Consider the following 25,871-nt stretch of genomic DNA (forward strand, 5'->3'; position numbering starts at 1 on the left):
AGGTGCAGCAAGTGCTGTGTATCTCTGGACACGTGTTTCTAGGTTTAGCCCGTCATCAGCAGAGAGCAGCCAAGTATGTGGGGTTGCTTGAAATGCCGCCAAAAGTCTTCTCAGGTTTATGTACCACTCACTGGCGCACAGGTGCCTCACCAGAGCTCGTCAGCTCGTTAGCTCAAGGGAGCAGTCATTGGACAAAAAGAAAAAAGGGAGCACACTGCCTCACACTCCAGCAAAAAGTTAGCCCCAATGCATCATGGTAAATGCAGTCACTTCGTTTTGTGTTGAAAAAGTAATCAAAAGTCTTTCACCTAAGTAGGTGCAGCAAGTGCTGTGTATCTCTGGACACGTGTTTCTAGGTTTAGCCCGTCATCAGCAGAGATGATGACGGGCACATTTAATTGAATTTCAATTTCTAAAGCACGCAAGTGCCAGAGGCTGTCTTGAGGCCATGAATCTAAGCATCATACTAAGACTAAAGCACCCTAAGTTAAAGAGAAATAACCAAGATGTCAGCACTTTCTGGAAGCTGAGGAGATTCGATTGGCTTCTGAGATGATAAGGTAGCTTATTCCACAGCTGACAGGTGGTGTAAACAAAACTGCGACCAGCCCAGGAGACTTTCTTTATCTTGGGGACAGAAACAAGAAAATCTGCACAAGATCTAAAATTTCTGTTTGGCCTTTACCACATAATTTGTTTACAAGGTGATTGGGACTGATCTTGTACAGAGCCTTATGGGCTAACCAGCGTGCTTTAAAGGCTACCTTCTTAACGGGGATCCAATGGAGTTCAGTTAGAGCTCTTAACACTTACTTAAATTTGGAGAGATTTTTTAGGAGACAAGTGGCAGCGTTCTGCAACATCTGGAATTTACTAAGTGCTGATTGTTGAATGCCCATGTAGAGTGCATTACAATAGTCAATCCGTGATAAGACCTGAGCAATAACTACCTATTTTTGAAGCTGAAATGGAATGAACGGCAGCACCTTCCTGAGAGACCTAAGCACTAAAAACAGGAAGATGTCAAGGTATTAAGTTGCTCTCTGAAGGACAGAACATGGTCAAAAATTACCCTTAATTTGTTTGCTTTAAGAACCAGGTTTGGAGGGAAAACCAATGACTGTGGCCACCATGAGTGACCCCAGAATTAGGCATCTTTCCCAAAAAAACGGACCTCTGTTTTTTCAGAATTTATTTTCAAGCAATTAGAGGTCATCCAATTGGCAATGTCCTTAATACATTTGTAGAATCTGTATGCCACATCCTCAGTGCTACTTGGAATAAAGACCACGATTTGAGTATCATCTACATAGGCCACAGTAGCAAATCCTCGCGAGTGAATCAACTTTGCCAATCCACATCCATGACAGACCCTTCTTTGTCTGCAAAGTACCTATCAATGTGTTCCCCCACCTGTGTCCTGAAAAGTGTATCTGCTAATGCCAAGCGTTTCAAACGCCATGTGGATATCACTGGTCTGGGTCATCCCCATGAGAAAGTCATCATTAAGAGGCAGTGGTCGGACAGCGTCCTGCCCAAATACTCTCCCAATACATTTGCTCACCAGAGTCCTGCTGCTGTATATCAGTTCAATCTGCGTATGAAGAGGATGCAATGCAGAGTAATGGGAATACTCTTGTAGGTGTTGGTGTAACGTACTCCAAACGTCTATCGCCTGTATGGTGTGCACCCATTGTTGCAGCTGCCTAGTGGTGGCATACAACTGGGCCCCCTGCACCGGAGGTGTCAATGGGTCCCACATAAAATCTGGCACACAGTTAAAATCTCCATTCCAGAAAGCTGGGGACAGTGCCAGTTTGAGGGAAGTAAGGAAGAGGGCCTGCTGTACATTCAGTGCTTTCAATACCGCCAAGGTGAGAGGTTCTCCATCTAAAGTGCCTCCTGCTGTGACATAATGGTCCCCAGAATCTATCAGGGTAAGCCTACCCACAAACATGACCCCAGGAGCTACCCATAGTAGGTCACTCTTTGCATAGACACAGTAGGTGTTATCATCTAATATGCCTCGCCAGCGCTTGCCAAAACCAAGTGAGCTCCCCCAAATTCAAAAGGGTCTCCTGAAGACTCCCAAATTGCATTGATGGTGTTTCAGATATGAATGTACCCAGTGCTATTTATTATATGTGCCCATGCCCCTCACATTCCACATCACAATTCGATATTCAGGTGTCGTCTTTTGAGCTGTGTGTGTTGCAAAGTCCCCCGATCTCAATTCACAGTGGGAAACTGGTGTAGAACAGAGCAGGCAGAGCAAAAGAAGCAAACCAGACAAAGAAACATTATAAACAATCAGCAACAAACCCACAACCCTGGCCGCACCATCAGTCGGACACAGCCAACCAATACCATCAATGATTCGGCAGCAAGTACATAGTCTTCCCAGCATCTGGAGTGGTCCAGGGTAACCACAGTCGTTAACCATAGTCTAACTTTGTAGTCTGAGTCCCTGCTGACAGAACTACATAAACTTCCCCCTTACGCAATAGCATGGGTGCTCACAAGGCCCTTATTTTTTATCCCCCTCACCCATGAACCCTCCTCTCAATAAAGCCATGAGAAAAAGGATATCACATTTCTCAGGAGGACATCAGTAAGTACGCTCATTATGGTGACCTGAGGGCCACCACAAAGCTCCTCCGGAATCTTGACCATCTGTGAGTTGTTCACTGATCCCCCTGTGTCCCCATAAGATTCATCCGAATGAGTCAAAGCCGATTGTACCACTGCAGCCAGCACCCCTGCTCCACCCATCACCGCCTGTGCCTTTGTCGGTTTCCCTCCACTCTTCCCCAGAGTCTTCCGGAGATGAGAAGAAGAGAGCCTTGTTACCTGAAATGACCCTCAGTTTTGCTGGGAAACAGGGCATACTTAATTACCAGAGTCGACAAGGGCGAGACCGTCGCACTCATCCTCCTGGACCTCTCCGCCGCCTTTGACACTGTCTGCCACCATACACTCCGCACACGCCTCCACAACACAGGGATTCGACACAAAGACCTAGACTGGCTCACCTCCTTCCTCACCGATAGAACCCAAAAAGTCCGCCTCCCTCCCTTCCACTCCACTGCCACCAAAATTGTCTGCGGAGAGCCCCAAAGGTCTTCCCTCAGCCCCACCCTTTTCAACATCTACATGACCCCGTTCGCCAACATCCTCCGACCACACGGAATCACCATCTTCTCCTACGCAGACGACACCCAACTCATCATCTCCCTCACCCGCAACCCCACTACTGCCAAAGCCATCCTCCACGCTGCACTCCTTGACACCGTCACCTGGATGAAGCAAACCACCTCAAGCTCAACTCCAATAAAACCAAAATAATCATTTTCGGCCCCAACAAAACCATATGGGACGACTCCTGGTGGCCCACCGCCCTAGGCCCTGCACCTACCCCCGCAAACCACGCACGCAACCTTGGCATCATCCTGGACCCCTCCCTCTCCATGACCCAGCAAATCAACGCCGTCACCTCCTCCTGTTTCAACACATTCCGCACGCTGAAAAAAACCTTCAAATGGATTCCCATAGAGACCAGAAAGACCGTCACCCACACACTCATCAGCAGCAGGCCAGACTATGGTAACGCCCTCTACACCGGCACCACACTCAAACGCAGACTTCAGAGAATCCAGAACACAGCGCACGCCTCATCCTGGACCTCCCTCGCCATGAACACATCTCATCTCACCTCAAATCCCTGCACTGGCTCCCCATCGACAAGAGGATCACCTTCAAGATCCTCATCCACGCACACAATTCCCTCCACAACACTGCTCCAACCTACCTCAACGAAAGAGTGACCTTCCATACTCCCACCCGTCACCTCCGATCTGCCGACCTCGCACTCGCCACAGTCCCCCACATCCAACGCACCACCACAGGAGGCAGATCCTTCTCCTACCTCGCCCCCAAGACCTGGAACTCCCTCCCCACCAACCTCCTTAAGACCCAAGACCTCCTGCTTTTCAGAAAGAACCTCAAGACATGGCTATTCGAACAGTTATCCCCTCCCCACTTCCCCCTCCCAGCACCTTGACACCCTCACAGGTGAGTAGCGCGCTCTATACATTTTTTTGATTGATTGATTGAGAATGCAGAATCGCTGCTTCACATCCTGGAATGAATCCTGCTGATTGCATACATCCACTGTTTAGTCCAGGAATATTGTGAAAGTGTTGTTATTGACAGCCCATGGGCCCTTGGCTCTAGCAATCTGTACAATATTGTCTCTATTTCTGAAGTTAAACAGTCTTGCCTCTACTGACCATGATGGGACTCCTGGAGCAGGAGAGCGTCCCGCAATCTATGTGCTATCTCTACAGAAAATAACTTGGATATATTGCCCCTCAGTATTTTCAATCAGCCAGGTCTCCAGGTATATGTCAATGCTTAGCTCCTTCACACGCTTGGGCAGACCAACCACCTTAAATGTCTTTCCTCCTGGAGCGTACCTCTGCATCATCCACCTGGCTCGCAGCATGGCCACCTCTTTTTGGAGTGACTCAATCTGCTGGTGATGCTCCACCACTGAGGGGCGCACAGCAGCCAATTCTGTTTCTGTGTCTTGCACCCTATTCTTCAGCTTCTTGTGGCCTTCCCTAAGGAACCCTATGTCAGTCACCAATGTGCCCAGCTTTGGCTCCAGGCAAGCTTTGAGAATACTAAAAGCAGTCAGATGCTCTGCAAACTTCTCTGTGTGGTCTTGAAGAAGGTGCTCCATCGAAGTCTGCTGGAGCGGATTCCCTTGTTCCACCACGGGACGGATTGTCATCCGCGGACTCTTGAGGCCTTTACTGGTCTTCACTTTGGCCATACTCGTGGCCCGGTGTACCGCAGTCTGCTCACCGCAGCTAGTGGTTAGGAGTTTCACAGCATGTCTGTAGATCCCGCTCAATCCAGTGCTCCGTAGTAGCATTGCAGCCAGGTGGGCCCTGGTATGCCCCTCCTTTATCTGCCCTGGTCCATGTGTGATACGTAGGCGCACACGCTACTGCGATTGTCACAACGAACGCCAGGGCATTAATTGTCACACCTTGGAGGTATGTATTCTGTAGTCCAGGGCAGTGCGAGTCTACTCACCGGACTCAGGCCTAAGACTGCAGGGCCCCTACCACCTCCACATATGCCGATGTCCCCAGGGGCTACAGTCGCCACAGTGCCTTAAACACGCACGAGGCACCCACATTGATCAGTCCCCTTTCAGAGGCTACTAGTGCCACCCTGTGGGCCTGGTGCAGTACTGGCCCTACCTGAGTCGCTATCGGGTAGGGCTGGGCTGTCTCATGGCTTGCAACACACGTCCCGTTTGTTGCCTCGATGCATGGAGCTGTCTGAGGTCAGCATGTGCCTAGATGTCATGCTCTGCTCACCTCCACAGAACTGTGTCCTCACTAGATCAGTGGATCCGGCCCTAGCAACAGGATGGAGGGAGTCAGGCGTACAGGCTGGAGCCCCTTTTTAGGCTTTGGCTCATGACGTCCCGGTTTCCTCAAAGCAGGGGCCCTGCAGCGGTCACCAAACGTGCACAGGATGCGCTCGTCTCGTTCGAGGCTCCAACCCCGGGTACACTCACTTGGACCTACCCTGGGCTGAAACATTCAATAGAGGGCGGCTGCGTATAGGCCGGAGCTCTTTGCAGGCCTCAGAGTGCGGCACAACTGCTGCCATGATGCGTGGGCCCCCATCAAGGCCACCATCTGCACTCAAGTGGAGCCCGGTTCACCTCCACTATCTCGGTCTTCACTTGGGCAGAGGAAGCCACTCCTGGGCCAACAGACTGGTGGAGATTGGCCCTATATAAGTCTAGGTCTCCTCTTAGGCCGCGGCTTGCGGCGCTTCAGTTGCTGAGATGGCGGTGCGCCCCAGCAGTCATCAATATGATCGAATGGGGTTGGGCAGGGAACACCTGCGCCCTGGAGCCCGATCTGGACTTCCGGTTCATCGGCTGGCAGCTTTGCCAGCTGAAGGGATCAAAAAAAATGAGCTCCCTATCAGGCAACTGTCCCGTCCACCATTTTGGACATGCCCCCCTATGGATCCTACATTAAAGGTCCTGATAAGAACCTACAGTTTGGCAAAGATCCTTTGACCATCCTCATTCACCTAGATCTTGTGGATCTTACATGGCAGTCTCTTCACTATAAGGATAACTACTCCGCATTTGTTTGAACACCTGCTCAAAGAAGACATTTCAACTACTGCTGACCACCATGCCCTCCCAGTCCCATTTAAGCTTAGTCGATTCTAATGGGGATAGGTGGGTCTCCTGCAGGAAGGCTAAGTCTGCCTGTGTTGCTTGTAGGTAATTCAAGATTTTCTTCTGCTTAATACAGTGAGGCATGCAATTCACTTTCATGTAGGAAAGGGTCAATGGCGTGGACATCGCAGGGTGATATGAGATGGTTGCTGGAGTCAATCAGAAAGAAACAGGAATGTGTGGAAAATGTATCCCCTTAAAGGAAGGAGAAGGGTGCACTGTTTAGTTTCTATAGAGGGGGTGGGTGGGTACAATAACGTCCCTTGCTGGACACATTTTTCCTCCACTGTGATAATAGGGTAGCTGCTCGTCAGCACCAGGAGGAGGGAGAGGGTAATGCAAGATAGTCTAAGTGGCCAGAGCCAGTCGTAGAGAGCAGGTGGCCTGTTGGAATTCCAGGGTCATGAGAGGGAAGATCACTGATTTGGGACTAGGGTGGGATATTCACACCAAGGGGGGAAACTCTAAACTTTGAGTCCAGGACTTGATCTCTGGGGGCTTCCAAGTTGTAATATCCATTGAGAGGCTCTCTTGACAGTCCAGGAACAGGTTAAAGTCCACTTGGTTGAGGAACTCCTTCATTTGTCCAGCCAGTATCACTAGCATTCGTGCAGATTCTAAGAGGCCATATCCTTTCTTCAGTCTCATACAGGGAACTAGAAATCGCTTGACTTTGCCATTAGTGGCTGTGTAAATATTCACAGAAGGGAGATTCAGTGGTCATCAAAGAGCAGTGGTTTTATTGCCCTCCTGGCAGCTATCAGTACAGCCCTGGTATGTTGGGGAAGCTGCGCACAAGCTATGATTGGGCGGGGAGTAATGGATGGGGAAGCCTGGTGGGACAGTACCCAAGGGGCTCTGTAGTTCTAGAGGTTCAGGAAGTTGGAGGTTGAGGAGTTCTGGTATACTTGATTGCAAACAGCCCATCTTGTAATTTTGCTCTACTCACTCCCATAGACCCAGAAATTGTCTCTCCACGTCTGTGCTCCAAGTCAGTCATCCTCCGAAGTAGAAACTCAATATCTCATCCCCAGTCTGGGAGATAACCATATTGGGCTTCCACTGCATTCAGTCTGTGGTCCACCTTATCCAGTTGTATGTGCATGGGTGGCACCTCTCGTTTTATGGATTTCACTTTGGTCGCCATGTCTGCTATTTTAGCGTCCATCATAGTGAGTGTGGTTCCTATGGCCAGATCTCTTTGAATAGTGTCTCCATATTTTGCTTCAGGAATTGTTGCGAGCGACACACTGCCTTTGAGAATAGGAGCTGACAGAACACCTGCTTCTGAGACATCTTGAAGCCTACTGTAATTTCCTGTGCTTCAGGGCTTGTACCAACTTCCTCCGACCACCACCCCCCAAGGTCAGGTCATATGACAATGCTCTATATAGCGACAAGGAGAAAGTAAGCCTACGCATGCATTGCCACATGCCCGCTGTAGAGCAAGCATTACAGTAACCAAACTGGTGATGTAGACTATTGTCCTGTCACAGGTAGCAGAGATCTTATATCGGGAAGAAAGAGACGATTCCTCCATAGATGTAATTGAGCGAGAGCAATGGTCCAGGTGTGCTGCTGAATTCGGGCACACTGACAGTGAGTGGGCACTACTGCCTGGGTAATGTTTATTTGGCTATCCCCCATTGCAAAATTATTCATCAAAAATCCATGCATGCTTGAGGGGACTCTCACTGGAAGTTACTTAAAGGAAGCAATATAGGGCCAGTAGCCCAAACAGCATCAAATTTGGATGGGGTTCCCCCACATTGATGTGGTACCTTGGTACCTGGCTGTCCCATGTTCGCAGAACTGTAATCTGTTCCTGTTTTAAGGTAGCAGCTCCTGCAGCACCAGCTGGGGTCTGCCTGCATTTGCAGTGATGCTTTGTGCCTGACTGTTGCAGTCCCTCACACAGAGCCCTCTCTCCCCTGTATGAACTATTAATCGGGGACAAACCATTAACCGTGGCAGCCAAGAGGGCCAATCTACATCCAGTGGGCCCCGGAGCGCCATGGAGAAGTGGTGTCCCCCTCAGAGCACATTGTGCTGTCTGTAGTGGTTGTGACATTGGCAGCCTAGAGGAGAGGCAACGGTTACATTCAGATCAAAAGTGATCACATCTCAAGTTATAAATGAATCTTGCAGGGTGGCGAGGGAGTCAGCCGCCTACGCCTGGATAGAATCAGTGTATGTGAGCCCCCAGAGCATTATGGAGAAAGTGGACGGTTGGTGTCTCTTCATAGTTTTAGCAGGGACTGGTCACGTTGTCCAGCTCCAAGCTCCGGTTAAATCACCATTTCTAAAGGGCAATTTCCTAATGTGTCAGTAATAATTATTTCAGTGCCCGTCTGTATCAGGATTTCCAGATACAATATTATTGCATCAGGAGTCCAGTCCCAGGTACCTTATAGTTATGGCTTAATTCTTGCAGCTTAGGACACAGGTAAATATTTACATCTTTTGACCGTCCTTCATTTCTCCCACTTAACCCCTTCGCTGCTAAGCCTTTTACTCTTCCTGTGCTAAGCCTTTTATTGACTATTTGGAGTAGTTCGCTCTTATGCCCTCATTACTTTTTGTTCACATAAGCTATCCATGCCAAATTTGGATGCTTCTTTTCCAACATCCTGTGGATTCTAATGGTATCCAGGGCAGGGTTTGTGGATTCCCCTGGAGGGGACCGAGAAATTAGCCAAAATACAGCTAAATTGTGTTTTTTTGGGGGAAATAGGTGCTGAAGAAGAAAGCATCGCTCCTTTTCCCTGCAAATGACATCAACAAAGAGTCTGTGGTGCTAAATTCACCATCTTCCCAGCTTTTAGGAACAGGCAGACTAGAATCAGAAAACCAAGTTTTCGGGGGGGCAGAGCTTGCTATTAACAAAGATGGCCATGCACTGACAGTGCTCCAGTGCTGCCGGGGGATATAACCCCATTAAATCTGACAAAATCCTGCCAACGGCAGGGCTCAGGGCATGCCTGAAGCTCTGCGACCCTGAGAGAATTGGCCCGGCCCTTGGTGAGGTTGGCTGAGGGCTGCGGGCGGTGAAGCCGCTCCACCCACCTCTGAACAAAATGGCGGTCGGAGTGGAACAGCCCTGATCGCAGCGAGGCACCCCAAGCGCGAGGGTCCTCACTGCTGCCGCCTGCCTTGCAGCCCGCCCCGCGGGGTGAAGGGAATTCCCTGGTCTACTGTGCCGGCCGGGAGCGGCACTCTGGACACCCGGCCGCGGAAGAAGAGGGCAGTGTGGGGACACGGTAAGCAGCGTCCTCCACGTGGCCTGCACCCCACGGTCCCCCCCAGAGATTAGGAGTGCAGGGGGATCCCGACCTACAGTTGGTGGCCCCCCTCAGAGAGTGTGAAGGGGGACCAATCAGAAGGCGGCTGGGACCAGTGGCAAAGAGAGGTGGGCCACCAGGAGCCTCCCCAGGCAGCGGAGGCGACATGGGGGTGGGTCCCTGGGGCCCACATGAAGAGGACCGGCAGTGGAGGGGATGGTCACAATCAAGGAGAGCATGAGCTGGTGCGGGCTGGGTGGGAGCGCGAGGAGTGATCTCCCCCTGCCCGGAGCAACTCACAGGCTGAAAACAGCCCCCCTCCAGGAGCGAGAGGAGGGGGTGCTGGCCAGATTACCCCAGAGCCTCCAAAGTGGGGGCGGGGGGCAGGAAAACGGGAGCCACCGGACAGAGGCAGCCACACAGTGAGGGCCCGGGGTCACAAATAACATCATCATAGTTGGGAGAGGGGCCCCAACAGCGGAGGCAGAGTGGTGAACGATGCCTCGCAAGGCCAGAATCCTGCGGACAACCCCAGAAATTGGAAGGGGGTGTACCACCAGACTGCGTTGAGGCCAAAGAACGAGTGGGTACATGACACAGGGTGCCTCTGGATAAGCGAAGTACAACAGTGAAGGTCCCAGGGACAGGTGGTGACTTTGAGAGAGATTTGGACACTTTCATAGTGGAGAGTGGAATAGCACCCAGGGGAAAGCGTAAGCCAGTGTAAGTGGCATCGCGGGGATGGTGGGGGGACGCGCAGCACTGAAGTGTACCCTTGAAAGTGAGATACAGAGGAAAGGAGATAATGGTCAAAGGCCGCACTCTCAAGCAGCTACAAACAACCAGTCTGGATAGGTACACAGTACGAATGGATGCGGCGGGGGGCTCCTCCCAAGGGGGGGGGGGACAGAGGACCCCCCCGGAGAAGACTTGGGCCCGGGGACAGAGCCATCGCTGAGAACCATCATGGCAGCCATACAGGACCTCCGGGGTTCTATTGCCACCCTGGAACCGAAACTAGATATAGTCCAGATTGATGTTAATCTCCTCAGGGCGGACATGGGCAAGATATCCACGAAAGTAGCAGCCACAGAAACCCACATAGAGGGCCTACAGGCTACAACAAAACGACTGGAAGAGCAGGTCCGGTCACTCACCAAAAAGAGCGAAATAATGGAAGCCAGGCTGGAAGATCAGGAGCGACGATCCCGAAGGAACAACGTGAGGGTGGTGGGGGTGCCGGAGGGCATGGAAGGCCCAAGCATAGACCTATTCGTGGAGGACTTAGTCCTAAACAGGCTCAAGCCAAAACACCTGTCTAACGTCTTCTCAGTGGAAAGGGCACTGGAAGGGCAGTGGAACCGGGAGCACCACCATGGACAATAGTCACCAGGATCCTTAATTACAGAGACAGAGATGCCATATTACAGGTGCCTAGAACCTTCGGGGACCTGCGACAAGACAACTATGTAATCCTTTTCTTTCTGGACTTTACCCTCCAAGTACAGCGCCAACCGAAAGAATTTGAGCAAGTTAAAAGAGCACTAAGGGCCAAGGAACTGAAATATATGCGGTTATTCCCGGCAAAACTGAGAGTTGAAGTGGATGGAAAGACATGCAACAGCTGCGGGGGAACCCAGACCAGACGGGAGGAATGGAAACCGCCCAACTCAAGAAGGGGATTGAGAACAATCAGATCAGGCAGCCACTGAGGTGACTAAATCCGTCATGCTTAGGGAGGGCTGGAGGGGCATCTTGATCCTTAGCAACCAGGGTCATGGTGAACAGCCAGCGTAAAGGGGGAAGACATTGAGCGTGTGCCCACATTTGATCCGTTGAGCAACAATTCAAGGTGGCAGCGCACCCCCGCGAAGCATAGTTTGTTTAGGGTGACAGGTGCTCTGCAAGCTGTGGGGGGGGGGGCAGTTCAGAGCTCCCAGCGCAGAGTAGCAGGGAGTGGGGAGTTGGGGACGCAAGCGCTTTCCATTAAGGACTTAGGGATGGTTATGTTTTTTAGTGCCACACATTGGGGGCATCTGGGGTTCACACAACGCAGTTCAATGGGAGAAATCCCCTGGCAGCGGACAGGAGGAAGCATCAAGAGGTGCGAGGGTCAAACTCTACATAGACTCAACGGGGTGAGATGGGTGGTCCAGTACGCTACTTGACCATATGGTCCTGGAACATTAATGGGCTGGGGAGCAAGATAAAACCCACATTGGTATTACAGCATATAAAGCATCACTCCCCAGGCATGGTCCTACTTCAGGAAACACACCTATGAGGCAATCACTATAGGGCACTAGATAGATTTGGTTACATCCTCAAAGCACACGCACTACTGATGCTAGGGGAGTGGGCATTATAGTGAAATAAACAATACCTTCCTCCCCGACTATAGACAGCGACCCTCACAGAGGTGGAGGACCTGTTACTACACCTACCCACTGGGATCCTTATTTTGGGTGACGACTTGAATCAGACCATGAACTCAGAACTGGACAGATCTGGGACCCCAGGAGGGGGGGAGGCCCGGGAACACTTTTGGAATTTGCCGGGGCACTGGGCCTGGCTGACCTTTGGGGGGAAGGCAACCCACATGCAAGACAATACACATACTTTCAAGCGGCTCTCTGGAGTTTCTCCAGATTGGATTACATCTTCATCCAGTGCGCGAACACCTACCAGTTTCATGACATGACTATACATGCGAGGGGTGTCTCTGAACATTGCCCGGTTGGGATTAGACTGCTCGGCCCACAACAGGACTATACACTGCCGGGCAGAATGGACGTTTGGGGTCTGAAGGAGCCGGGGGTTAGAGGGATACTGCGGGAGGGGGCATCCCTTTACTTTGCGGAAAATCAGGTCAAAGTAGCGACGGCTGAGACTTTATGGGAAGCCTTCAAGACAGTCTTGAGGGGACAAACAAAGGCAGCCATTGGGGTGAAAAGGAAGGAGACACTGCTACCATGCGCTACCATAGAGAAAGAAATAGTCAGCCTGAAAGTGACAGCTCTGACCGCCAACAATCCAGATGATCGTGAGAAATTGCGACTGCGACAATCGAAGCTGAGAGCTCTGGCAGAGAACCAGGCCAAGCAGTATGCTATAGCGGTCCAGTGTAGGTTGTATGATGTGGGCGACAAGGCGGGCAGGTTGTTAGCATGGCTCAAGCGGAGGGACAAGAGCGTACATGGGTACTGAGGGTGGAGAACTCAGAGCAGGTCACACAAACGACTGGGGCAGCCATAGTGGAAACCTTTGCAGACTATTATGAAAATCTGTATGCCTCTAGGAAAGAAATGTCTGCTGAGGACTGCAAGGATTTCCTCAGGGATATCCAACTACCGGTACTGAAAACAAATGACAGAGATGCACTGGGAGCCACAATGACGGAGGAAGAGGTGACCCTGCCATTGCGAGACTTGCAGACGGAGGAGGCCGTGGGCCCCAATGGGATCCCAGTCAAATTGTTCAAAGGAATGGCCACCGTGATTGCCGGTCCACTCCTGGGAATGTTTAAGGAAGCCAGGGACAAGGCCTGTTGACCTGCTGACCAAAGGGCAGTGACAATTGTGGTGATTCATAAAGAAGAGAGGCCCCCAGAGGCGTGTGGCTCATATAGACCAATATCCCTCCTTAATATGGAAGCCAAGGTGCTAGCCAAAGTGTTAGCCAATAGGTTGCAGGAGTAATAGGACACATAGGGCCTCATTCCGACCCTGGGGCCTGGCGGGGCCCGCCAGAATACCGCTGCGCGGTCAAAAGACCGCCGCGGGTATTCTGGGTTTCCCGCTGGGCTGGCGGGCGACCGCCAGAAGGCCGCCCGCCAGCCCAGCGGGAAACACCCTTCCATGAGGATGCCGGCTCCGAATGGAGCCGGCGGAGTGGAAGGGGTGCGACGGGTGCAGTTGCACCCGTCGCGATTTTCAGTGTCTGCATGGCAGACACTGAAAATCTTGGTGGGGCCCTGTTACGGGGGCCCCTGCAGTGCCCATGCCATTGGCATGGGCACTGCAGGGGCCCCTAGGGGCCCCACGACACCCCATACCGCCATTCTGTTCCTGGCGGCCAAAACCGCCAGGAACAGGATGGCGGTATGGGGCTCGGAATCCCCCTGGCGGCGCAGCAAGCTGCGCCGCCATGGAGGATTCCCCAGGGCAGCGGGAAACCGGCGGTACACCGCCGGTTTTCCGTTTCTGACCGCGGCTGTACCGCCGCGGTCAGAATGCCCATGGGAGCACCGCCAGCCTGTTGGCGGTGCTCCCGCGGTGGTTGGCCCTGGCGGTTTTTACCGCCAGGGTCAGAATGACCCCCATAGTGTATCCGGATGAGTAAGGATTTATGCCGGACAGAAGCACAAGACTAAATCTTAGGCTCTTGTTTGATGTGCTGCACCTGACCTCGGAGCTAGAGGCAGATCAAGCGGCCCTGATGGTGCTAGACACCAAAATGGTGTTTCACTCCCTGGAGTGGAACTATATGTTTGTGGTCATGGAGAGACAGGGGTTTAGGATGCAGTTCTGTAAATGGATCAGAGGAAGATTCAAAAGCATACCGCCCCTATGGTGCGAGTGAATTCAAGTTTGGGAGGGGTACTAGCCAGAGTTGCCCGTTGTCCCCCCTGCTCTTTACTCTAGCATTGGAGCCATTGGCAGCATGGATCCGTCAGGATCCTTTGGTGCAGGGCATCCAAACGTCGGAAGGCTGGGAGGAATGTATATCCTTATATGCGGACAATATCCATGGCTGACGGCCTTCACTGACAATAGGCAGGCTCATGCAAATATTTATAATTTTTGGCGACCATTCAGGATATACGATAAATTGGTACAAGTCGGTGGTATATCCCCTGGTGGGAGGGGAACCCAGCCTCCCAGGAGACTGTGGGGCCCCAGTGGTGACGGAGGGCTTCCGCTACTTATGAATATGTGTGACCAGGGACCCCGGAGACTTCCTGAGGAAACTTGACAGTCCAACTGGAGAGACTTAAGGGAGATGTGATACACTGGCACAAACTCCCTCTGACTTTGATGGGGAGAGTGGCGATCTATAAGATGATGAGTCTGCCACGCCTCCTCTATGTCCTGCAAAATACCCTGTATAGTATTCCATGTGAGATGTTTGGCACAATCGCATCGGAGGTGCGGAGATTACTATGGGGATGAGGGACACAGAGGAATGCCCTAACCAAGCTACAGAGGGGACCATACGAGGGGGCATTGGCAATACCGGACATTCAGAAATACTACTGGGCAGCACACCTTTTGGTGGTCAATGACTGGATATTTGGGGACCAACAGGATCTGGCATATAGGCAAGAAAGACACCTGATAGGCCGGGGGGGCCCAGGGCCTTGCTACATGACACTCAACTGGAGCGGCGCACTGCCTCCTCACACGAGGGCAGTGACCCAGGCCTTGGGGTGGTTGGGGAAGTTCACTGGCCTCACACCACTGTGGCAAAGCGACGAGCTATCTGAGGTACGAGACCTAGAGGTATTCAGGAGATAGGAGACGATTGGCATAGAACACCTGGGTGACGTATGGAGGGGACAGGCATTCGATGGCTTCGAGACACTTAGAGAGGAGTATGCTCTGTCATCCAGTGAACATTTTCGATACATGCAGCTCGGACATGCGCTGAGGAGACACAGTAGGTAGGGGGATAGACTGCTGGATGCTTCCCTGTTGGAAGATCTCATCCTGCTGAAGCCACTTGTATGTTGGGCACTTCTGTGATCTACAAAAAACGAATTAACAATTCCCTTGACCCACTGCGTAACTTGAATGAGAAATGGGTAACAGACCTGGGACCATTAGAGGAAGAGGAATGGGGGAGGCCATTGGTAGAGCTAGGGACATAGCCATTAGGGCTCGATTCAGACTGGTACAATTAAAAATCCTCCATAGAGTGTACTACCCGTGCAGTATGCTATTTAAGATTGGCAGGGCGGAAAATCCAGGCTGTCTGAGGCACTGTGGCAAAGATGCCACATTCATGCATATAATATGGGAATGTCCTCACATAAAGGAATACTGGGCAGGAGTGGTGAGAGATATGTCACGTATCACTGCACTGAAAGTTACGTTAGATCCTAAATGGTTATTCCTAGGAATATCAGGAGAATACATCTGGCCCAAATACACAGAAATATGGCTGAGACTGGTAGCTGGAGGGGCAAAACGTAATACTGCAAGGGCCTGGGGAAGCGCGGTTGCCCCACAAGGGTTGGACTGGCAACAGGACCTGGACTGGTGCCAGCAGACAGAGAAGGTTATATATGAGGGCAGAGGCTGCCCAAAGAAACGGGAAAAAGTATGTGGGATCTGGGCAGCTGCTCTGGGCTCAGCAGAGACTGAGGCATGTGGGAGAGAAGGAAGGGTGGACGATGACGTGGTGAGTCATTCTTCCGTCTAGATAGCGAGAGGTCGCATGAAGGACCACAAAAGACTGTACAAAGTGCCTTTTATAATGAGCCATGATGTTAAGTAACTCATGTATGTACCCTCGATGCATTGTTCGATGCAAAAATGTGAACCCTGTTTATGGTTTGAAAAAACAATAAAAATAATTTATAACAAAAAAAAAAGAAAACCACATTTTTTAACACAGTTTTGGCATTTTGCTTTGACATACCCCGTTTTTCCTATTTTTGGTGCATTCACTCTCCTTCCAGTTAGTGACAGAAATGGGTATGAAACCAATGGTGGATCACAGAAAGCTACACATTTCTGAAAAGTAGACAATTCTAAATTCAACAAGGGGTCATTTGTGTAGGTCCTTCAAGTTTTTCCTAAAGAAAGTAATAGTCGAATAAAATAAATATTGAAATTGAGTTGAAAAAACAAAACAGCCATTTCTGTCTCCGTTTTCATCTGTAACTTTTTCCAGCTATGGCAGATTTTTGAAAACATTACGTTGTTACGTCCGCTGGACGTTTCTTGTTGCGGGGATCTATAGGGTTTGTTGGTTCACCAAGAACCTCAGGTACGCAGAGCCAATAAATGAGCTGCACGTTGCAATGGGTTTTGATTGTGTACTGAGTATTCTGCAATTAATTTGGTAAAATATAAAGAGTGAAAAATAGGTATCAAAGAAACCTATGTATTTCCGGCACAAGATGTGGAGTTTAGGAACAGGGGTTATTTACACATCTCTGAATTTGTGGGTACCGACACTAGCATGTGGATTAGAGGGCATTTCTCAAAATGTCTCCCTTCTTACACACTATCTTACATTTGGAAGGCGCAAATGCAGAGAAAGACAATTGGTAATAACACTTTTTCTGCTATTCTGTGTTCCCCAAGTATCCCAATAAAAATGGTGCCTCACTTGTGTGGGTATGCCTAGTGCCCGTGACAGGAAACAGCCCAAAATGCAACGTGGACACATCACATTTTCCCACTGAAATCTGACCTTTTTTTTGCAGTGTGTCTAGCTGTGGATTTTGGTTTCTAGCTCACCCGGCACCTTGGGAAACCTAGCAAACCTTCACATTTTTGAAAACTAGACACCTTGGGAAATCCAGGATGGGGTGACGTGTGTGGCTCTCAGCACATTTTCCTTTACCCAAAATCCCTTGCAATCCTCTAAAAAAACACAGTTTCCCCACATTTTTGTGATGGAAAGTTCTGGAATCTGAGGAGAGCCACAAATTTCCTTCCATTCAGCATTCCCCTCGGTCTTCCGATAAAAATGATACCTCACTTGTGTATAGATTGAGGGAGCATCAAACCATTTTCTTAAAGCTGTTTTTAAAAAATACTTTTAAGGCTGATTCTGCTTTGGGCACCCACACAAGTAAGGTTTGAAAGACCAAGGGGTACACTCTGTGGTATGTAATTTGTGGTTTATTTCTGTTTCTGGAAGAATATGGCACAGAAATGTAAGGAAAATGTGTGACCTTAGTAATATTTTGAGGTTTGCAGGGCATTGTGGGTAAGAACAAGTGTTGGGATCCACGAGAGGCACACCGTCCTGTACTCCCCTCAGAGTCTAGTTTTCAAACATATCTAGAGTTGGTAGATTTACCCTAGACAAGAAGAAAGCACGCTACCAAGTCTCCTACTTCTGTGATATCCCAAACTCTCAAACTGTGAAAAAAATGCCCTTAGGTTTTGTTAAAAAGACCCCTCCCCACTAACCTATTTGGTGGCATGCCTAATTGTTGGGGTCCCTCCCAAGACACTTAGCATGTCAAAGGTATGCTTCGATACCTGATTACAGCAGAGCAGGTTTTTTCGCGAGTTGAATTCACAACTCAGAGGAGAAGTACAATAAAAACATCTTGTGGCTACCCACCATTATTTTCACACATACATACTAGTTGGATTTGGCACAAAGGTAAGTGCTGGTTTCATATATAACATTTTATTAGCAATATTTCACACAAAAAATAAATGCACTGTTAATAATTGAAAGGTCACAAAAGTGAACCAATGACACAGCTTGTGAGCTGTAAAGCCGCGACAAGGCACCAACCGCTTTATAGGCCATTCACACTCCGTTTATGTGTGACACACACAAGACCATTCACACCACCAGCTGCAGGCCCAGCACATTACAACATTCACAACAAGAGGCAATGTACAAACAGTGTACACCCTGGCAAAGAATGACAGAAAATACAATTATTACTGCACAACCATATATTCATCAAGTACACAGACATACTGGTTGGATTTGGCACGAGGGCGAGTGATGGTTCAATATGTCAAATTTTATTAACAAGAGATTTCACATAAATTAAATGCACTGTTATTAACTGAAAGGTCAATACCGAAACCAGTGACTCAAGGCTCATGGGCTATAAAGCCGAGTCAAGGACACCAACTGCTTTACAGTCCATTTACACACCTTTTATACATGACACACACAAGACCATTCACGCCGCTAGCTGCGAGCCCAGCACATTACAAAACTCACATCAACAGACAGCACCATTCAAGGACCCATCACTTTCATATGCCCACATGCCTCACACAACAATCACACCGGCTGATGGAGTGTGTGGACTGGCATTTGGCTAGCAGTGTGTGTAATGACCAGCAGCAAGTCACTACTCACACACCACTAACCAAGCGCCAGCTCACACACAACCACCAGGCAAGTGCCAGATCACGCACCACCAGCCAATTGCCAGCCCACGCACACAACCAGCCAAGCTCCAGCCCACGCACACAGCCAGCCAAGGACCATCCCACGAATACCACTAGCCAAGTGCACCCCACATACACCGGCAGCCAAGCACCAGTCCTTGCACACCACCAAATCACATTTTGTTAACAAAAAAGAGAAACAAACCAACTGTAAGTAAATACAAAAGTACAAACACAACAGCTCTAAATAAATATATCACACTAATGCCATTCGTGAAACTGAGCAAAAGATATAAACTGATACAGACCAGGCAACGCTCACAGGAGCTCTCTAAAATTCTTTTTCGTGTGGTACATTCTAAAACAAGCGGGCACACACAGCCCAGATTTAGAAGGACAATCAGGACAGTGACTATGACTCTCCTTCTGCATGCCTTTTCACATACAGATTCTACATCGCTTACAAGGATTGTTTTTTTGGGCGTGGGAGGAATGTGATCAGCCAAGTGCCCATCTTTCAATCTAATCACACTCTCCACCACTTCAACTCTAGGATCACTTGCCTGTTCTTCTTCAACAAGGCTGCCTATCACAAATTCCTTAATCTGAACAAAAGTCACCTTTGACTCTGGAGAACAATTTTTGAACACAACAAAAGCATTAAAGGTTGACAGATGGAAGAGATGGATAGCCAACTTCTTATACCAAACATAAGCCTTAGATACAGCAGTGTAAGGTTCCAGCCTCTGACCTACACTATCTACACCACCCCAGTTCTTATTGTAGTATAAAATGCACACAGGTTTGCACACTTCAGCAACCTGACCCCAAACAGTCAAAGGTGAAGTACTTTCATCATGGATGGTAACAGCTTGTAGACATCCCTCCTGTCTGCAAGTTTCACAGCTAGCAGGTCATCACTGTGCAAGGCATTGCACTGCCTCCTCTCAAGTTTTTTTTTTTTTTTTTTTTACAAACAAGCTCCTTTGGATAACCTTTACGGTTAGAGCATACTGTGCCACATGCAACAGTGTACACTTTGAACAATTCCTTCAGCAATTGCACACCAGTGTAGGAGGTATCTAGGTACAAATGTTGACCTTTGTTAAAAAGTCCTCTACCATGTTACCACACAATTTTCTCACTAACTCCGAAAGTGGATGGACAACCAGTGGGGCCAATAGTGGAATTTCTACCAGTGTAGGTCCAGAAATTATAAACATATTCTGTACAACTCTCAGGCGGCATATACACCTTAAGGACAATCAGGACAGTGAATATGACTCTCCTTCTGCATGCCTTTTCACATACAGATTCTACATCGCTTACAAGGATTGTTTTTTTGGGCATGGGAGGAATGTGATCAGCAAAGTGCCGATCTTTCAATCTAGCCACAGCCTCCACCACTCCAACTCTAGCATCACTTGCCTGTTCTTCTTCAACAAGGCTGCCTATCACATATTCCTGAAACTGAACAAAAGTCATCTTTGGCTCTGGAGAACAATCTTTGAACACAACAAAAGCATTAAAGGTTGCCAGTTGAAAGAGATGGATAGCCAACTTCTTATACCAAAGATAAGCCTTAGTTACAGCATTGTAAGGTTCCAGCCTCTGACCTACTCTATCTACACCACCCCAGATCTTATTGTAGTATAAAATGCACCCAGGTTTGCACACTTCAGCAACCTGACCACAAACAGTCAAAGGTGAAGTACTTTCATCATGGATGGTAACAGCATGTAGACATCCCTCCTGTCTGGAAGTTTCACAGCTAGCAGGTCATCACTGTGCAAGGCATTGCACTGCCTCCTCTCAAGTTTTTTTTTTTTTTACAAACAAGCTCCTTTGGATAACCTTTACGGTTAAAGCAGACTGTGCCACAAGCAACAGTGTCCACTTTGAACAATTCCTTGAGCAATTGCACACCAGTGTAGGAGGTATCTTGGTACAAATGTTGACCTTTGTTAAAAAGTCCTCTACCATGTTACCACACAATTTTCTCACTAACTCCGAAAGTGGATGGACAACCAGTGGGGCAATAGTGGAATGTCTACCAGTGTAGGCCCAGAAATTATACACATATTCTGTAGAACTCTCAGGCGGCATATGCACCTTAATTCCATAACATACCCTCTTGCTAGGAATGTCCTGTCTAAAAACTAACAGCCCTTGAACAGGACCAAAGACTCATTCACGCTATTTCTTTCCCTGGAAAATAGTTCTCCAAAGATCGATCTACAAAGTTATCACAGACAGGCCGAATTTTAAAAAGACAGTCACAATCAAGGTGATCTTGTGGCAATGCTAAAGCATTATCAACAAAATGCAGCATCCGAAGCAAAAGCAAATACCATTCATGACTCATGATTGCAGGAAATTTGGCCATTGCCATCAAGGGACTGGTAGCCCAATATGAAGAAAGCAACGGCTTCTTTATCAAGCCCATCAAAAAAGTTAACCCAAAGAACTTCAACTCTTCCAGATTTGTGGGAGCCCACCGGGTAGCTCTAGTCTGGGGCTTAAGTCTGGCACTGTTGTCCCCCAAATACTGTTCAGCATACAAATTAGTCTGCTCAACAATCTCACTGAAAACAATACATCGTCCATAAACAACTGAAAGATTTATTGGCAAAATGTTTTCAATATTCACTCTGACTCCAGTAAAGGCAGGCAACACTGGCTGCACCACGTTTGAGGCAACCCATAGTTCAGCTCTTCCAATGGAAAGCCTTTCAGCCCCAGGTTGCTGCAGTGTCGGCACATCAGTGTCCTCCTCTAAAACAGGCACTTAATCCTCACTGAGACTGGCTTCATCATGAGAGGATTCCTCTCTGGCAGAAAATTCACTGCCAGAATCTTTCACTTCCTCTTCTCCCTGGGATGCAGAGTCAGTTTCATAATCATGGTCAGAGGAAGATTCAAAAAGCATACCAACAACCTGCTGAGCGGTAATCCTGCGGCTAGCCATAGTCTTAACTAATAAAAGTAGCTTGACAAATAAGTCAACAACCAGCAATTTGTACAATAAGTAATAAACAAAGTGTGACTTTATCACAAAGACCTCCATACTCCAAACGATTCCTCTCACTTGCCAGAGACAGCTATACTCACCAGCATGAACTCTGAACAAACAGCAACTACCAACGATATACAACTAAAATTTCACACACAATAAAACATAAGCTAAATATGCTGCTATTATTACACCATTTACAAAAAATCATTTATGCACGGCAGTAATACTCATTTGGAGAAACAATGCAACAACATTTTTCTTTGATGACTGGGGGGTGAATGTTTGCATTGTTCAGCATCCTGTCCCACATCTGTTCTTTTTGCCTTTGTCACCCTAAGTGGGAAGGCTATGTCCAAATGTGGGTCCCATGCTCACTGCGCCACTGGAATCAAGTTAGCCTGGCTGGTGAGGGGTGATACCCTGAACACTGTTCCAGGATGCTTGTTTCCGGTTCAGGGAGGACCTGGCCTGGCAGTTTGGGCTGGACTGCTCCCATGGGGAGCAGGGTCAAGACTGATTTGCATGTGGCTGGGTCCAAACTGGGGTGGCGTGGTGGGCCAAAAAATGATGGATTAAACACAGTGACTGGGGGGGTGAATGTTTGTATTGTTCAGCATTCCGTCCATCGTCTGTTCTTTTTGCAGTAGTGGGTTTACAGTACTGATTGTGCCACCCCCTGTAGTCATGTCCCAGACCTTCTGCTGCAGTGTCTGTATGTGCAGATTTAACTGCCAGTTCGATCTGGTAAGTGCACCCACTTGCGAGGTCCAAAACTTCCCCTTTACTACATGCAAGTCACCGATAAGGTAGGCCCAAGGCAGCCCATTGGTTTGATGCAGTGTATTTAAAAGGTAGGACATGTACTGGTGTGTTTTACATGTTCTGGTAGTGAAATACTGCTGCGTTCGGTTATCAATATTGCAAGGCCTATCTCTCCAATAGAGTCACATGAGGATTTCCTTGAATTATCCTTTAATTATAATTTCCCATTAGGAGCAGATAGAGATCTGGAGGTTGGTGTCTCTCAACTCACAATTTAAAAATACACCTTTCAGTGAAGTTGTTTTTTAAACTGTAAGTTTGAAAATTTCACTTTTAGACAGTGCGCTTTTTCTTGCTTACCCATTCCATGCTTCTGCCTGGCTGTGGAATACACGTCTGGGTCAGGATGACAGTTGCACTGTTTGTGAATTCACTCTAGACAGTCACACAAAGGAAGCTGAGGTGTCCCCTGCATATCCTGATGGGGCTTCCTGGGCTAGAGTGGCGGGAGGAGCTGACACTTGCACCTGAATAGGGCTGTGTCTATCCTTAAACAAAGCAGTCTCCAACCCCCTAGAGCAGTGGTTCCCAACCTTTTGATTTCTGTGGACCCCCACTTTTTAACATTAATGGAACCCAGGGACCCCACTGAATCATCATTGGAATCCGGGGACCCCCACCTGAGTCAATTCTGGAAGCTGGGGACCTAATTTGTCAGTATTTGTTAATATTTTTTAATTTTCTAGGCTCTCGCAGACCCCCTGAGAAGGCTTCGAGGACCCCCAGGGGTCCCCGGACCACAGGTTGGGAACCACTGCCCTAGAGTGTGTCTGGGGCCAGGGCAGGAAAAGCAGGGTCTTGTGCACTACAAACAGTTTCCTTTAAATTTTGCGTACTTCAAAGGCAGAAAAGAGTAAAAGTAATGGACTTTTGAGATCACAACTTTAGAATCCTTCTGACTGAGGCCATTGTGCCAAGAAGAAGAGCTTGATGCTGTAGGTGGGACTGCCACTCTGCCTGTTGCTTTGCTATGCTGCCTGCTGCTTATGTCCTGGGAGTGAAAGGACTGAATTTTGCTTTCTACATCCTGCTTCCAAAGGTTCTCTAAGGGCTTGAACTGAGCTTGCCCCCTGTTAGAAGTCTCAGGGACATCAATGATGTCATCTGCTAGCAACTGGTCTTTCTTGCTGAGATTCCTGACTGCTAAATCCAGTTGCTTGTCCTTTGGAAGTGAGTTCTGTTGCAACCAAGCGGAATCCAGGCACAAGGACTACAGGACAACTTATGAACCAGCGCTGCTGACCAACTTCGCCTGCTGCCTGCACCGGAGCTGTGGTCCCCACTAAGTGCAGTGACCGCAACTGACGCCACTGCAGCGCCTCCGAAGTCCCGCCATAGCGTGAGTCCTGAGTGCCGTATCCCTGATGTCCAGGACACCCGACTCCAACTTTGCCGAAGGGCCTGTGGCCCCAGGGTGTGATCACGACACCGCAAAGTTGATGCCTTGCGTCCAGAACTGCTGGATTCATCAAATCTGCCGGATCGTAAGGAACAGACACTTCGCCACAGACGCCACATCACCTCCGCTGCAACTGTAAGGAAGCAACCCCTCACCACCTCTGCCTCGCAGTAAGGAACCAGCTCCTCACCTCCCTGGTAGCAGTAAGGAACAGACTCCGCACAGGCTCCAGTGATGCCTCAACTCCCCGACTCTGTGCAACATCTTTGTTTCCTTGTTTTCCAAAGGTACTGTGCCTGGGGTACGTGCGACTCCGTGACCGGCCCGCACTCCCTCACAAGTGTCATTGGACTGGTGAGAACAACTCTGTCAAGAAGTTGTGATAGCACCAGTTGGATCTATTGTGTTTCTAAGAGCTTTACTGAGACTTCACCTTTAAAATGTCATACTTTTGTAGGGTTTTCACTGTGTTACTGTGTGTGTGTGTGTGTGTGTGTGTGTACAAATACTTTACACATTGCCTTTGAGATAAGCCTGACTGATTGTGCCAAGCTCCAATGGGGTGGGCAGGGGTTATCTTAGCTGTGTAACACCCCCACCCTGACTCGAATGAGGGTCCCTACTTGGACAGGGTGCAAACCACTGCCAACTAGAGACTCCATTTCCAGCAAATGCAAACACAACAAAATCCCTGGTGGTTTAATGGGCATTCTTGCTGCACGATCACCGCCTCTTGGCAATTGTGCACTAGGAATGCACTCCAAGGCCACATCCGAGGAAAGGAAAATCTTTTCCTTTCCCCCGATGCCTCTTTGGCTGGCCCAAACACTCACCATTCCTATGACTGCGCTGCAAGCAATTGGCTTCCAGTACGGTCCCGGCGGGTTTTGATGACGTTGGTGTGTCGTGCACGCCGATTTCATCAGATTGCCGAGGCGGGGTCAGAGATGACAGCGAAAACACTTCTGCTCCTATCCCTGGTGGAGGGGTGCACAAGAACGGCCAACGGGTGGAGCACGAGCACATCCCACGTGGGTGAGTGGACGGACGACCGGGAGCCGATCTACGCGCCCACGCCCACCGTATCGTCAGGCAGCTCCCAGCCATCCGACGTACAGAATGGGTTAACAACCACTAATGCACCACCAACCATGTTGAACTAGTTCAGAAGTACCTACTCTCCCCTCACATCACACAAGGTCTATAAGAAATCTAGATAGTGTAATTATGGGATCCATGTGATAAGAGTGTTGCATAAATACAGAAGATGATATTTAAATACATCTTTCATGTTTTGTCAGGCAGCTTATATATAGTGCTGCTGAATTTGAGGTTCTTTTAGCAAAAATGATTACCACACAATTGTTTTGGTTCGTTATCCTTTCCACATATGGAGAAGAAAAATACATCAGTACTTTTTATTTATATGAACATATACATTTGTTTTTTACATTTATAAAGACTGATTGTTCAAGTAGTAATAAGATATTTTGTTTTTTGCATCTTTTTAGTTCCCACTAAATCCGATAAAACAGTAAATCAGAAGAGAAAACAAAAAAATAAGAAGAATAAAGATGATCTCAAAGAAAAGAAACCTCTGGCAAACTATTTTATATCCCTTCCAATTACAAACCCTAAGGTAAGTCAACGTGATTCTGAAACATCCAAGGCAAGAGGAGCTCTTACCTAAGTTTGCTGATTCCACACTGTGTACTTAATAAACTAATCATGCTTATCACTCCACAGTTTTCAAGTTAAGCGCTTTTATTACATTATGTCAGTTAAATATTTAGTCTATTAATATAAGCATCCCTGAGCAAGGAACCCTCCTTATGTTCAAGGCCAAACAGGGAACCAAAAGAAGCTCTGGCAAAAATGTTCAAACCAGTCCCCACTAAAATGTTTAAACTAACTCTGCTCCCCTCCTGTCTTTCTTTCCTTTCCTTTCTGTTTCTTTCCAATATCTCTT

General features: G+C 48.6%; 1 protein-coding gene across 7 annotated transcripts in view; it reads left to right on the forward strand.

Annotated features, from left to right (window-relative positions):
* The window catches only part of AKAP7 (A-kinase anchoring protein 7), a 1,205,386-nt gene that overhangs the window by 195,314 nt on the left and 984,201 nt on the right, over positions 1-25,871 (forward strand). For all 7 annotated transcript variants that reach the window (XM_069234874.1, XM_069234875.1, XM_069234876.1 and 4 more), the window contains exon 3: positions 25,414-25,541. In XM_069234874.1, coding sequence (XP_069090975.1) covers positions 25,414-25,541 — 128 coding nt within the window. The remainder of the gene's footprint in view (positions 1-25,413; positions 25,542-25,871) is intronic.

The sequence above is a fragment of the Pleurodeles waltl genome, chromosome 5, assembly GCF_031143425.1.
Source record: "Pleurodeles waltl isolate 20211129_DDA chromosome 5, aPleWal1.hap1.20221129, whole genome shotgun sequence".
In the NCBI taxonomy this organism is placed as follows: Eukaryota; Metazoa; Chordata; class Amphibia; order Caudata; family Salamandridae; genus Pleurodeles; species Pleurodeles waltl.